This window comes from Eurytemora carolleeae, unplaced genomic scaffold, assembly GCF_000591075.1.
Source record: "Eurytemora carolleeae unplaced genomic scaffold, Eaff_2.0 scaffold1179, whole genome shotgun sequence".
In the NCBI taxonomy this organism is placed as follows: Eukaryota; Metazoa; Arthropoda; class Copepoda; order Calanoida; family Temoridae; genus Eurytemora; species Eurytemora carolleeae.
Window position 1 is genome coordinate 51196 of NW_019397065.1, and position 15619 is coordinate 66814.

At 30.7% G+C, this 15619-nt stretch overlaps 1 protein-coding gene across 1 annotated transcript in view; it reads right to left on the reverse strand.

Moving 5' to 3' along the window:
* Nucleotides 1-65: 65 nt before the first annotated feature.
* Nucleotides 66-15619, reverse strand: part of LOC111711544 (glycine betaine transporter OpuD) — a 31233-nt gene continuing 15679 nt past the window's right edge. Inside the window, exons 9-19 of the mRNA XM_023485928.1 lie at nucleotides 15154-15288; nucleotides 9382-9476; nucleotides 7822-7874; nucleotides 6961-7069; nucleotides 6677-6799; nucleotides 5166-5298; nucleotides 3721-3823; nucleotides 1113-1192; nucleotides 674-781; nucleotides 533-602; nucleotides 66-200 (exon numbers count right to left, since the gene is read on the reverse strand). Of these exons, the coding sequence (XP_023341696.1) occupies nucleotides 66-200; nucleotides 533-602; nucleotides 674-781; nucleotides 1113-1192; nucleotides 3721-3823; nucleotides 5166-5298; nucleotides 6677-6799; nucleotides 6961-7069; nucleotides 7822-7874; nucleotides 9382-9476; nucleotides 15154-15288 (1144 nt within the window). The remainder of the gene's footprint in view (nucleotides 201-532; nucleotides 603-673; nucleotides 782-1112; nucleotides 1193-3720; nucleotides 3824-5165; nucleotides 5299-6676; nucleotides 6800-6960; nucleotides 7070-7821; nucleotides 7875-9381; nucleotides 9477-15153; nucleotides 15289-15619) is intronic.

Genomic DNA, 15619 nt, shown 5'->3' on the forward strand with positions numbered 1-15619 from the left:
GTTCCCTAAAAAAATCGAACCAAGTTTTACCCTCTAGTTTTTTTGCCCTAGCACTCTTCTAATTGTTAAAAANAATAACAAAAGCTGCAATAACAATAAAAATAATAATACCTTGTAAGTTTTCTATCCTGTGTAGTAACCCCCCACTGTTTAGCCCCTACTTCATCTATTTGTAACTTCAAGGTTCCGAAATCCATATTCTATATTTTCAACATCTAATTTTAACTTGATACATTAAAACGCTTACAAGTGTGCATTAGAGGAAGAAATACTAAAGCACTAATAATTAATGTCATAGTACCATATTCTTTTATTAAGTAGAAAGTGAAGTTTCTTGTAAAACTATTTTTTTTCTCATGTTCATTAATCTGAATAAATTTACTTTGGCTTGTCTCACTTTTTTTTTGAAGATTGCATGCAACAATATTATTACTTCAATCTTCTTCATTTAAAAACCTAAATTAAAGTTTCTGAACGCTCATCCACTAATTTAAAGTGACTGATACATATTAGTTAGGGTTAGATGATATTCCTGTGATATTCTATCAGTTAATAGCTGGACAGAACACGGAGTACACCCATCACCAATACACAAACCATCACTGAAATAATAAATTAGTAATAATAATATTAATTTTAAAATTATGATAATAACAATCATGTATTTTCCAACCTGAGGCTGATCGTGGTGTTGGGTGATTGTTCCGCAATTAGAAGAATCTGTGTCATGTTGATATTGTGACAACAGATGTCGGTGCTTCCTGCAGCCTCTCGCTCCATTCTGAAAATATAAAAAAGCTATAAATCTGTTAGAGGAACATGAATTAATTATTGTTTATTTTATTAGAATATCTAAAAGTATTTTTGTTCCATCAAATTCTTCGAACTATCTTTTATAACATTTTTGTCTCTGAGATATTTGTCTGTTCAAAACTATTATAAAAAAAATCATGTGAACCTGAAAAGAGAATTAATTGAGTTCTAGCAATTTTAAAACTTAATTTTAATTCTGAAAGTCCCAACTGCATGTCATATCTTAATTCCCATTTTATAGAAAATGCTTATGAGTGAATTAGATGTGATTTAATGTTAAAAACTAAAGTTGTATTCACCTTAGCCCAGCGCCTCCAAATATAATGAGCCACATGAATATATAGACTACAGGAGCCAGCATAGTGCCACGAATAAATTCCTAAATCAAAAAAGAAACTGAAGGAAAAATATTACAGAAATTTAGACAAAGAGACTTTTCTAAAAATTTTATTGAATGGATATTAAGATTTAATTGGGGATCATCACCCCAAACCCCTAATATTTTGTCCACAAGAGGACTATCCAAATGAGTTCTTATTGGTAAATAATCAAAATTTAAAAAGTCCGAATCTGTACAGCCTCAGACTTTAATTTTCTAATCCTATATCATTGCAACCCAACGTTTCGTTGGCCTTAGATATTTTAAACTCTGAAATCTGTTAGATGAAATAATCTAATTAGTTTGAATTTAAAAAGGTTTACACAATCAGGTTTCAAAGCTATAAGGAAATAGAAAATAATGGTTTGAGGCAAATAATCAGTTTCGTCATTATAGTTTATTTGGTTGATGTGTCACTGGATTTAAACAGGGTCACAGGAGTATTTTTAATTTATCTAATAAATAGTGGTATACAACAGTTCTCCTAGCATTGAATATTATCACATGAAAGCTAGGAGTAATAAGAAATAAGAATATACCCAAACACACATTGGGTGTCCAAAAATAAATACACAAAAGATATTCAATACAATATAGTAGTTTAAACAAAGGTTTCGTCCTAAGAAATATTATGAAAATCAAATTATTCTTAAAACATTCTTTTGCATTCAGTATTTTTTTGACACCCTATTATCAATTACCATTGTATTGTATTGTATTGTATTGTATTGTATTGTATTGTATTGTATTGTATTGTATTGTATTGTATTGTATTGTATTGTATTGTATTGTATTGTATTGTAATGTATACAAAAATACACAGACGTAGAAACTAGAAAAAGTTAGGGTTTACTAAAATATGAGATGGCTTTTGTTTTGTGTTGTTAATCGTGTACTGGGTCATTTTTAGAAAAAAATAAATATAACTTTCAAAATGTTGGAACTGTATTATATGATAAATTTTGCTTTTATCAAACTTTGTATCTTTATCCTAAATATTAAGATGAAAACACGATGGTTACAACACGATCGTTTTTGCAAAGGTTTTGCACAGTTTTAGCATAATTTTTGCATTGATTTTGCATAGTTTTTGCATAGTTTTTCATAGTTTTTGCATACATATTGCATAGATTTTGCATAGATTTTGCATAGTTTTTTGGTCTTTTTTTCATAGTTCGAGTGTCAGAACAGAAAATGTTTAGAATAAACAATTTTTAAATAATTTTTCTTTTCATATTGTGTCAAATTTTGACCTTGAAATAAGAAATATATAAAAAAAACGACCACAAAACTGAAGTTTGGGTCTCAATTATCATTATCAATACTGTGTACTGTGTTCTGTGTATTGTATATACTGGGTATACTGTATACTGTATATACTGCATACTGTGTATACTGTATACTGTGTATACTGTATACTGTGGATATTGTAAACTGTAAACTCTGTATACTGTGTATACTGTACACTGTGTATACTGTATACTATTATACTATATCCTGTATCCTGTATAGTATTATACTGCATATGTTAAAACTGTGTATATACTGCATACTGTTACTGTATACTGTTTGTACTGTGTAGTGTGTACTGTATACTGTTAACTGTTTACTATAATGTATAATGTATACTGTATACTGTATACTGTGTATACTGTGTGTACTGTATAATGTAAACTGTAAACTGTTTACTATATACTATATACTGAATACTGTTCATATTGTGTATACTATGTTCTGTATACTCTATATGTACTGTAAATATATGCATCTGTGTGTTGTGTTCAATCAATAATTAATTTACCTTGAGAAATAAAACTTTTAAGCCTCGATACTGAAAATTAAACTTTAATGTTGAAATTTTAGTGGCTTGGCACGATTTAATTTTCTGTTTGTTAGCGGTTATGCTAAAATCATTCATTAGATCAACTTTCAGATATCACTTAGCAAAGAACTGAACATTACGGTATTTTTTTGTTTATTTAAAGGTACTGTTGGTTAACGATCTCAGTTATATTGACGACGTTAGCGGAAGTGTCGCCGTTAACTATTATCCAGGGGTGTTTTTATATCAATTGCCCCTTTTTCGCATGGTTGTAAACATCCAATGTTCCCATGTATTTTCTACTAAAATAGGATTTTTCCTATTTGTAATAATAAAAATATTACAGTTTAATAAAATCAAATTATAGCAAAATTCAGTTTTAAAATCTTGGAAAATTTATTAAATTTTACATATCTCGTTAGTTCTAGCTTTCAATAAAATTTTAATGCTTCATAACGAGAGGAGGAAGGCCAACCACTACAATATCTCGTCCGAGCCACCAGATTTTCAAAAATATTCATATTTGAAAGCGTTGAACATATAAAAAGAAATAATATTGGAAGGACGAGGATTTCGATGCGGCTCGGATGAGGAGAATATGGCTGGGGCGAATAATTGTTGTGGTTGGCCTTCCTCCCTCTCCAGAACCCTTCTCATAGAAGTCCAAATGAAGTACACAATAGTTTTTTAGAAAGATTTATTCTACCTTTATTGTTCTACCAGCTGAGATTTTAGCAATAAACATGCCGACAAAGGGAGCCCAAGCTATCCACCAGGACCAGTAGAAGATAGTCCAGAGATCCATCCATCTTTATAGTTAAAGGGTATGTTAACGTAACTCTAATTTTGCTGCGATCAAATTGAAATGTGTAACTTTTTTTCGAATTCAAACATTCTTTGACATAAGAGATAGCAAGGTTATAACGAAAAATGTCCAATTCACAACGGTACCCCAAAAACCTTGGTCTAATCAAGAATATTTTTTATGTTCTGAAATAATGGAGGGAATTTTCACATGAAACAATAATAGCAACAAAAATGATGATATTGGTTAGAGAAAGGGGCTCAGCTACATTTTGCCTAGTCACATTTTGCCTAGTCACATTTTGAATAGGTAACCTGAGAGCATGTTTTATGTCTAATGCTTTTTTCAATCAGATTTTGTCAAATATTAAACATTATTTAATATTTTAAAGCTGAACCAGTTAAATTTACATGAATTAAATGTTATAAGACAATTGAATTGTATCTTGGTTAGGATTTAAACCATTCCAAATAACATGATTCAAAACCAATACAATGATGAAGAGTTTTGATTCTCCTCTACAACAAAATTAGCGTGTATTTACTTAATTCAGATATATATATATATTTCAAAAATACATTTTACATAATGGAGCAAGGGTTTGAATATAATTATCTTTCGGCATGGTTTGGTATGGTAGGAAACTGAATGATTTTCAGGATACAACGTTTTTGATGAAAATTTGCGGATTTTGAAAATTTTCTTTGTGAAAAAATTATTTACAAGGCAAAAAATTTGCTCTTATGTTACCCTGAGCAACATGTTGCCTAGGCAAACCGTTATCTTGGCAAAATGTTACCTAGGCAAACTGTTACCTTGGCAATATGTGACTAGGCAAAATGTGACTAGGCAAAATGTGACTAGGCAAAATGTGACTAGGCAAAACGTGACTAGGCAAAATGTGACTAGGCAAAATGTGACTAGGCAAAATGTGACTAGGCAAAATATGACTAGGCAAATTATGAACAAGCAAAATATGATTAGCAAAATGTGACTGGGCAAAATATGACTAAGCAAAATGTGACTTGGCAAAATGTGACTTGGCAAAATGTTACTAGGCAAAATATGATTAGGCAAAACCGAACTAGGCAAAATGTATCTGAGCCAATAAAGGTACAAGATTACAATCCCTTTCTATATTTGAAAAGCTATTTAAAAATGGATGTAAAAACATGTGTCACATCATCACATGGTAATATTTGTCACATGCAAAAAAAATGTCAACATTTTTCCGACGTATTTTTAAAACTTTTTCTAAAACCTACCCCACCCACCCGTCTCAATCTATATTAGACAAAAGTAGCCCAATCGGGATAGGGTAAACCTCTACAAGGCGATAAGATTACCTTTGAGGTCCATCAGTAGAGTCCACCCCTTCAGGTAGAAAGCGTCCTCTGTCCTCTGCTCCTGAACTAGGACCCAGCTGCTCGAATGCATCAGTGTGAAATCCAATCCAGATTATTTGCTGGAAATAGTATCCTAACCAAATAGAATAGATAAGTATAGAGTGGAATTAAGTCGAATAGAGTGTAAAACCGCCATTTTGTAAAACTGTTTCCATGCTGTAGGTGTACTTCACACATTTGTGGCTAAATAACCTTTTGCTCACTGCAGAACATTTTTGTAGAACATTTTTAAAAAAAAACTTATTTAATTTTCTCTGAGTCAATTCTGTGACAACCTGTCATGTATTCCTGAGTTCATTTCAGCATAAGCTTTATTTTACATACCCGAGTTCAGTTCACCATAAACTTTATAAAAAGAAGAAATTTTAAACAGGGATCATACTGTATTATTGGAATGTATTGCGTATAATTTGTGAACATTTACATGAATTGTTCACTTTGAACTCCTTTTCAGGCTTACAAGAGTCCTAAACAAATTAATACCGTGGGATATTCTTATTTCCCTTCTATTTTAACCATTGTTCTGTGATGCTGACAAATATATTATTTGTATAAAGGAACATATATTTGCTGGAAGTAGTATAACCTAACAAATATATTATTTGTTAGGTAAGAAATATTTGTACATTTGTTTCTGAAATAAAATTCCTAAATTTTATGTAGAAAAATAAAATTGTATATTTTCGTTGTAAATATTTCAAATTCGAATTTATGTGTTTATATGTTTCAAATAAAGCTCGTGACTTATATGACACAATTATGATTAAGAAGCATTTTTTAGAATAAATTAAATGAGCATATTGGATCAATCTTAAGTTTCTAAATACAGGATGTACTACGTTGAACTTGAGCAACACAAAGTTGATTTACATATCATTCAAGAAACTGCAGTACACTTTTCACGAAAAAAAAGATATAGGGGTTCCATGGTTTACTTCTTGATGAAACAATCTTGTTCAAGCTGGTGGTTTATCAACCTACCGATGTCATAAAGCCGTCCCTCAACTGTCATGTATAGTGAAACAACCCATGTTTATCCGAAGGTGGATTATCAACCTACCGATGTCATAAAGCCGTCCCTCAACTGTCATGCATAGTGAAACAACCCATGTTTATCCGAAGGTGGATTATCAACCTGCCGATGTCATAAAGCCGTCCCTCAACTGTCATGTAAAGTGAAACAACCCAGGCTTAACCGGAGGTGGATTATCAACCCACCGATGTCATAAAGCCATCCCTCCACTGTCATGTATAGTGAAACAACCCATGTTTAATCGAAGGTGGATTATCAACCTACCGATGCCATGAAGCCGTCCCTTACTGTCATTTTAAGTGAAACAACCCATGTTTAACCCAAGATAGTTTATCAACCTACCGATTCATGAAGCCGTCCTTACTGTCATATTCAGTGAAACAATCCATTTTTAATCCAAGATAGTTTATCAACCTACCGATGGCTTGAACGTAGAGATTTAGAATGAAGACGGTTTTGTCGAGAAAGAGAACGATCAGCATTATAACCATTCCACACGCAAAACAGAACTCACTGATCCTACGAATTCCGTTTCCTACTCCTGTAAATATACAGATGCTTTTTTAAGAAATCAGCGAAACTGGTGGAGGAATGAGGACCAAGTACTATCTATCTATCTATCTATCTATCTATCTATCTATCTATCTATCTATCTATCTATCTATCTATCTATCTATCTATCTATCTATCTATCTATCTAACCTGAGACCACGGAGATTGAAGCTACAGCTGTAACGATCCAAATGATCGCTATCTGAGTATTTGTTCCTATTGGTATTCCACCATGGAGAAGATTCAATCCCTCGTTTATCTAAACACAATATCGAACATATAATACATTAATGGGACTGCGATGTAATTTCAAGTATCCTGATGTACAAAGAGACAGTGCCATTTAAACCCTTGTCCGACAAAACTTGATATCGATTTTTTTTTTCATTTCTATTTGTGAATTTGTGAATATTATTTAAACAACTTAGAAAATGGATTTCAGCAATACATTGATTAATTAATTAATTAATTATTGATTAAGTAATGGAGTTGTTAATAGTAATGTTTGATTGAATAGTATATTAATAGTAATTATTAATTGATTACTTGATTAATCAATTGAGTTTTTTTTTGTTTGATTAGCTGATTAATCTGTTAAGATATTGAATAAACAATTGATTTATTTGATTAATTATAATGGATTAATACATTTATCAATTAATTAATGAATTGATCATTTAATTTATAAATTATTGTATAATTGATTGATGTATTGATTGAATTATTGACTTATGCATTGACTGCATTTTTATAAATCTAGAGTAGTTGATTAATTGATTAGAAATTATTTAGTTTTTCTTTTTTGATTGATTAATCAATTGATTCATTTATATAATCTATAAATCAATTAAGAAATTAATTTATTGATTGATATATAAATTAATTGATTGATTAATTAATTAAATAATTAAATTATCGATTTCTTGATTGATTGATTAATTAATTGAATGATTGATCAATTAATTGTTTGATTGATTAATTGATTAATTGATTAATTGATGAATTGATTACCTGTATTGTCCCAAGTCCTAAGCTGGTGCACACTCCGAACATTGTTGCAATAACTAAAAACAAGTTTGAATTAATAAAATGCAAATATTGAGCAGTAAAGTAAAAAACGAACAGACCTTTACTGTATTTCCACTGGCCAAAACATAACTTCAATGTAGACACTGTCAAATGATCCTACTACCTGAGAACCGAACTTTACCTTTATAAGAATGTTAAGCAGCGTACTTCATGCAGAATATTGTGTACTTTAAAATGTAAATATACAATAAACGATTTATTTTAGAGAAATAAATCATCCAACAAGAAAGTTAAACTGCCTCTTTAGATCAAAAAACTTCTGATCTTTCATGACACTTTTTAGATAATTTAAAATTATCAAACAAATTGCTGCACATATACGCAATGATTTTTAATATAACAAATAAAGTGTTTAATTAAAGCTTTAAACATTGATTAAAATATGCAAAAAGTAAGAATACGTTTGAAAGTTCAGAAAATCACAGTTTTCAACAGGTACATTTTCCATTTGCTAAATGAGTGTGTGCAAAATGTCTCAAGAAAAACCTAAGATATGAAGTGGCATTTACTAATGAGTAAATTAAGTAAAATCAGCAAATTTAATTTGTACTCTATCCAGCTGCAAATTCGAAAGAAAATAAAAAATTTTGCAATTTTGATTTGTATCAAGCCAATAATATGAAGATACATTTAACGAAAATGCTAATCCTAAAATATTCTGCTCAAAATAGTCCATTTTAGTCAGGCCCAAGAGACAAGAAGAAATACAATATATGGGAACATGCTTTTATAAGGTGGGAATGGAAGGAGTTATATTTAAAGAGGAATGGGAAAACCTGGATGGGGGTGGTGGAGAGGGGAGAGGGGTAAGTCAAGACCAACTGTTTAGAATGAATGCAGTAGACGTTAATGCGATTTAAAAAAAACAATCCTCCTAAATTTGCAATCCTATCAGGAATACTTATAGTAATCCAATTTGGCTGCTCTCAAAGGATTATTTCCTGTTCTGTTGAAATCATAACGATTGCACAAGCTAATGTTAGGCTAAATTCATGGCTTAACAATTGAAAGTACATTAACTATATCTATCTGAAAGTACATCAACTATATCTATCTGAAAGTATATCTACTATATCTACCTGAAAGTGTATCAACTATATCTACCTAAATGTCACGTTTATCAACTATATATACCTGAAAGTATATCCACTACACCTACCTGAAAGTATATCAACTATGTCTACCTTAAAATCTACCTGAAAGTCGCGTTTATCAACTATATATACCTGAAAGTATAATCACTGCATCTACCTGAAAGTATATCAAATATATCTACCTGAAAGTATATCAACTACATCTCCCTGAAAGTATATCAAAATATCTACATGAAAGACAGAAGTATATCAACTACATCTACCTGAAAGAATATCAACTACATCTCCCTGAAAGTATGTCAACTACATCTACCTGAAAGTATATCAACTACATCTACCTGAAAGTTTATCAACTACATCTACCTGAAAGTATATCAACTATATCTACCTGAAAGTATATCTACCAGATCGCCAGGCCAGCCATAGATCTTGTCCTTTATCAAAGGATAGAAGCAAGACTTGATCGTCATTGGCAATCCCTCCCTAAATAAATTGTAATTAGCATTCCTGTAACGGGAGGGTGGAGAGGGCAACTTAGCAATCCTAAGTTTAATTATTGTAATTATACTACAGAAGAGTTTGCCTATTTTCACTGTTGTACAAAATTGGTGACCAACATTGTAAAATCAAAACAAGATTTGTAGTTTTTAAAAACCCAAAAAACTTGTAGGTTCTAAAAAGGCAAACCATACGACAAAAAAGAATATTTTTTAATAGATTTTTTTTATATAAAATTTACAGTTTAAAAATTAATACTCATGTTTGTCTAAATCTGATCTGTTTTAATGATAATAATTTAACCAAATATGTGACCGGCTCCACTTGTGACCAAGTTTTTATCTTGAGCTCTCACTTCTATAACTAGTACTGTACTCCCCATCATAAGTCTCACAGAGCTAATCACAATGAAAAGACAGGTAGAAAATATAGGAAAAAGTAAAACATGCTAAATTTAGTTTTCATCTTATTTTCAATTTTTTTTTGTTTTTTTGGGGGGTTTCCTTGCCATTTTTAAGTCTGTCGATATTGAGTTATCAGAAATGATACTTTATGAAAACGTTGATATTGACGTTTTCATGTAATACATGAACAAATATGTAAAAAAAAACATTTTCAAAATTTTAGGAAAATGTCTTGTTGATAGAATTTTGTTCAAAAGTACAATGTATTGTTTTGAAAAAGTCGATAATGGTTTTTTTTGGGTCAAATGTAGATGATGTTTAAAATTTTAGCCAATTCTGAGGAAAATTTTTTTTTACACCCATAAAGAGTTTAAGGTTTCTTAAAATATGCATATCTTTATGTTTAAATAAACATGAAGTATCATCTAAATATACAATTGAAAGGGCATCAGTACATTTATAAAAATCGTTGACATAAATAAAAAACAATAAAGCTACAAGAAAAGAGCCCTGAAGAACTCCCGCAGAAAGCACTTTGTATGATTCTGATTAGAAGTATTATGTTTATTATGCCGATTTATGTCTTAAATTTATGTTACTAGGGCGCTTTTGAAAGTAAAGCTTTTGCTCGCTCACTGGTATTCAAAATTTTAAAAATAATTCACATACAAATACTGTAATTTTTGGTACATCGGAAGAATAAGCTTACTATTACTATTATTATTATTATTGTTATTAAACACAATATTAAATTTGCTTTTTGTATTAAATTTTTTATGGTACTTGCACAATTTTTCAGTTGCTTTCATTGATATGAAAGAGAGTTTTTAGTATCCGAGCAACTATCCCAACTTGCTGCTCTTACATTATTCTCTATTTTAATAAAAGGGGGATAAGCCCAATTTAGAATCAGAAGTTGTTTAACAATTGTGTGGTAAGGAGGTTAATAAAAAAGTGAGACTATTGAAAAAGATAAGCTTCAGCTATAATAATGTAATAATGTAGATATTTTGAAGAAGAAAGTTCTTTTGCAAAAACTCAAATTTTCTTATAGCTGTTTCTTGATATATCTAAAACTTCGGTTTTTTAATTTAGAGTTCATATTTTATGATATAGAAGGTCTGCACAACATCTAGATGCTAACGTATTGGGAAGAGAAAAGTAGAATATATGTTTAACTACAAAGTTATTCCCCCTAAAAGAAATTGCTAATGTTAATACACCAAAAATACAACCATATCAAGAAATAACCAAAGAATAGTCTTCAACTATTTCAGTTGAAGATGGAGAAAAGAACAAAATATCTCATTTTCTACATTTTGGTGGCAATGTGTGTTCCTCCAAATCCACAGAACCCATACACCCTTCTTGTGGACTCTGGGACATTGTTAGTCAGTATATATGCTCACATTATCTTCAGGTTAATTTTTAGATGTTCAAAGTTTACTATCAGCATGTTAAACAAAATTCAAATATTTATAAACATCCAAATCAGTTCCTTTGATCTTTATGTGGAAGTGTAGAATGAAAGATAAAACATAGCATTAAGAAAATATTTTTATTTTGAATCAAGCTCCTTTTGTCCAAAGAACAGAATGATTTCCACAACCTATGCACAATGAAACCGTGAGCTGCCGCCATAGTATTTTTAGCTAGCCATTGTTACTGTAGAGCTTGTAGATTAATAGAATTCATATGATATGCGTAATGTCCTCTAAATCTCAAAAAATGTAGCAAAAATCATACTTCTGTAATGTTTAATCAGATGTGAATCATAGCAGTGATTTAAAAAACTTACTAGTTCCCGGATTTTCTCTACTAGAGAAGAGCATTGCAGCAAAAATTAGAGCAGAAATAATTTAAATAAATTACATAACACTTATTACCATTGTTTTGGCTGCATGTTATAACAATTTACATATTTTTTTCTTTATTTCTTCAAGGTTCTGTGCTCTTTAGCATTATAGTTTGTCCCTTGCTAATGTCAAGATCCAAATGACATCTTAAAAGGGTTGAACTTTCTCTTTAAAGAGATAGAACAAATTTTTACTCATCAACTTAATCTTAAACCAAAATAATAGTGTTATAAATAATTATTTTATTATTAAATAATAACTTTATTAACCTCTTAATACATTTATGTACCACTTCCTTTAAGAGAAACACACAAAAATGTTCAATGTTTTTTTTAAGATCATATCAGATTCAGGGACCACCTGCTGACAAAACAATTCTTAACTATCTCACAGGAAAGCTTTCATTAAATTATATGATGCCATGACTTTAAACCAGCTTTAATGCTATTAAATCTGCAGATGTTATCTGCTTTCCTATAAAATATTTTCTTCATTTCATTTCTTAATATTAATTAGGTTCCTACAGGCGATTTTTTTGTTAAATATATTCTATAAAAGCAAGGAAACATACTTTAAAAAAGTTTTGTCTAACAAATTTCCCCCCAGTTTTAGATAAATTACAATTAACACATTTAATTCTTGCCTGTTTAATATTCATGAAAGGAAAGCTTGAATTTATAGTGATGATGTCTTATACTATCATGGCTCAGGATATATCTTTCTGGATCCTCCAATTTTCCGGGTTATTTAAAAGAACCAAAGACCTTATGCTCAGACTAATCCAAGAAGACCCTGATACTCTCTGTCTTGGTGTCTCTGTTTTTACTTATCTGCCGTACATTCCACTATGCTCCTTTATTTTTCTACTTGCCGTATTTCGCGTAGTTTTAAGATACAAAACATTCTGGTTCATTCAACTGGATCATGAAAAAGCAGGAAAAATAGTGTTGACTGGTATTATATCTTTCACTGGCTTCTTTCTTCTTTTGATCTGGTTTACAACAGGGAACATTTGTGATTTTCAAACAATACAAGTTACAGCTTTGGTTGCAATGGGAATAGACATTAAAATTCCCTCATCTATTCAGATCATATGGAATCCAATTTATTTCATTGATTTTTCTGTTTGGGCCTCAATACTCATTCATCTTGCCTGCTCATTGGAAGAAAATTTAAATAACATACGCAAATATATAAAAAAGAAAATCAACAGTGTTGGCAAACACAGTATCATTTCTTCCAAAGAGAATATTGTAGGAATTCAAACTGTTCATGATTCTCCAAGACATGAGGAAAACCCCCCGGTCCAGTTTGAAATTAATGAAGATTGTTCATGTTCTTCGACTGTTCACATTCCACAAACTGTGATGTATGCTAAAAAGGGTTCCAGGACTCAAAAAACACTAGACAGGGAAGTTAAAGAAGACAATGCAAATTTGAGTAACATCCAGGTCTATACAATTCGAGGAGTAGTTGAAGAAACAACAGCCCTGAAACAGAATATCAGGTCCATTCCTGAAAATGAAAATGATAAGGCACTTCCAACAAGTGAACCAATTGTTCGAGTACAACCCTATAAACATGTTAGAAAAGTTAAAAACATCACAGCATTACCATCTACTCAAAGGATACTTACAATAGTTGAAGAAGTTAAGGAAACCAATGATGCAACAACAAATCAACAAATCATTAATATTGTCAATGCTAATGAAAATTTTGACACTAATATAGGAACACAGCATTCCAGCGATATGGTCAAATTGTCTAATTCATCATCAAAAACTTCTCAGACAGTTGGCAGAACAAGAAAAGTAGATCTCATGAAAGTGCCAGTACAGAAGGAAAGCACACAATCAAAATCTACTTCTCAAATTTTCCTACAGGGTGAATCTGATCTTGTTCCACTGGAGAATAAGAAGACTAAAGTTATAATGCTTAAAGGGCTTTTTCTAAGCTTGCTAATTGTCAGCATTCAAATAGGCTCTTACATGGCCTTTGATGAGAAATATTCATATTGGTCATTTCTGATTGTTAGTAATTTTTTCAGATTAATATTCCGAATAGCCTTACTTTGCATTCTTATTCTCCATCAAAGCTACTATAATTTTTTTGCTCGGAAAACAAAAGCCCTCCTGTACTATGTTTCAGGAAGAGATGTACATGAATAAGTGAGTGAGCAAAATCCAGTACTTATTTCATTTGAAATGTGAAGTATAATTTTTTTAATAAAGATCTTAACATGTGCACATGTATCCAGCTAACCTATTTTTGCATTAATTAAACACACTGTGGGATTTCAAGTTGAACTGGTGAGTAAGGCAGAGCAAAGTTCCATTTTCAAAAAATAAAGAAAGAGTCCGTTAACAAACGGCAAAAACCATTAATTTTGAAATTGTTAAAAAAAAAGTTAAACAAATTAATGAGTTAAACCTTTGTTTTTTCAAACAAAGAACATTTCAACAGAATTCATAGTGTGAAATACTTTAAGTCTTCAACATTGGGTGAAAAAGATATAGTGATAAGAAAATCAGAGTTTGAGCAAAAACTCAATTCCTTTTTTATAAATGGTTTGTTTAGTTTTGCTTAACTCAGCTTGGATTAAAAGGTATATATACCTTGAATAAAATAACTTTACAGATTTGGCCCATGTCTAACTCTCAGTTTTAGAAATGGGCCAAGTTTTAGTTTTGGAGCTAATTTCCCTTAAAAAATAATCTTTTTAACTACATTTGAACTGTTTTTGAAACAGCCCAGCACCTTAACCATTAAAATTAGTGTTCTTAAATTGACTTATACAAATTTTGGTTGCCTGAAAAATTAGAAAATTATTTCGGTTAAACTAATCAGATATCCACCAACCATTTAGGGTTAACAAATCAGATACCTATTAGCCATTTAGGGATAAATAACTAATCAGATATCCATTAGTCATTTAGGGTTAACTAATCAGCTACCCATTAACCAGTTAAGGTTAACTAATCAGATATCCATTAACCAGTTAAGGTTAACTAATCAGATATCCATTAGCAATTTAGGGTAAACTAATCAGATATCCATTAGCAATTTAGGGTAAACTAATCAGATATCCATTAGTTATTTAGGTTAAACTAATCAGATATTCACCAACCATTTAGGGTTAACAAATCAGATACTTATTAGCCATTTAAGGATAAATAACTAATCAGATATCCATTAGTAATTTAGGGTTAACTAATCAGATACCCATTAGTAATTTAGGGTTAACTAATCAGATACCCATTAGTAATTTAGGGTTAACTAATCAGATACCCATTAGTAATTTAGGGTTAACTAATTAGATATCCACCAACCATTTAGGGTTAACCAATTAGATACCCACTAGTTGTTCAGGGTTAACTATTCAGATACCCATCAGTGGATTACCTATGAGACATGACACTGAGAAGAAGACCAACTAGTGTATAAACCACCCAGGCGTGTAGTCCCCAGTGGAAGAGGGTCAGATTTACAGCTTCCTCCGCCAGCTTGTTGTCTGGTAAACCAGGGTTTGCTGTATACCTACAAAAAGTTACTTGGATACAGTTTGCCAATTAACAGTTAGCTAATTTACAGTACATTTACAATTATTAACTGTTATTAATTTACGATTGTTAATTTACAATTCTCAAATTGCAATAGTAAATTTATAACTGTCAATCTATAATGGTCAATTATCAATTTACAATTGACAATTTACAAACGTCATTTACAAATATAATTTTAGGATAGAAGGTTTGAATTTTGTTGATTTTATTTTTGATTGTTATTTAATATGAGAAGTGTAACTAGGCATTTCTATTTCATCACTCATTTCTAAAGCTTTTGAATTTATGAATAAACTAACAACTTA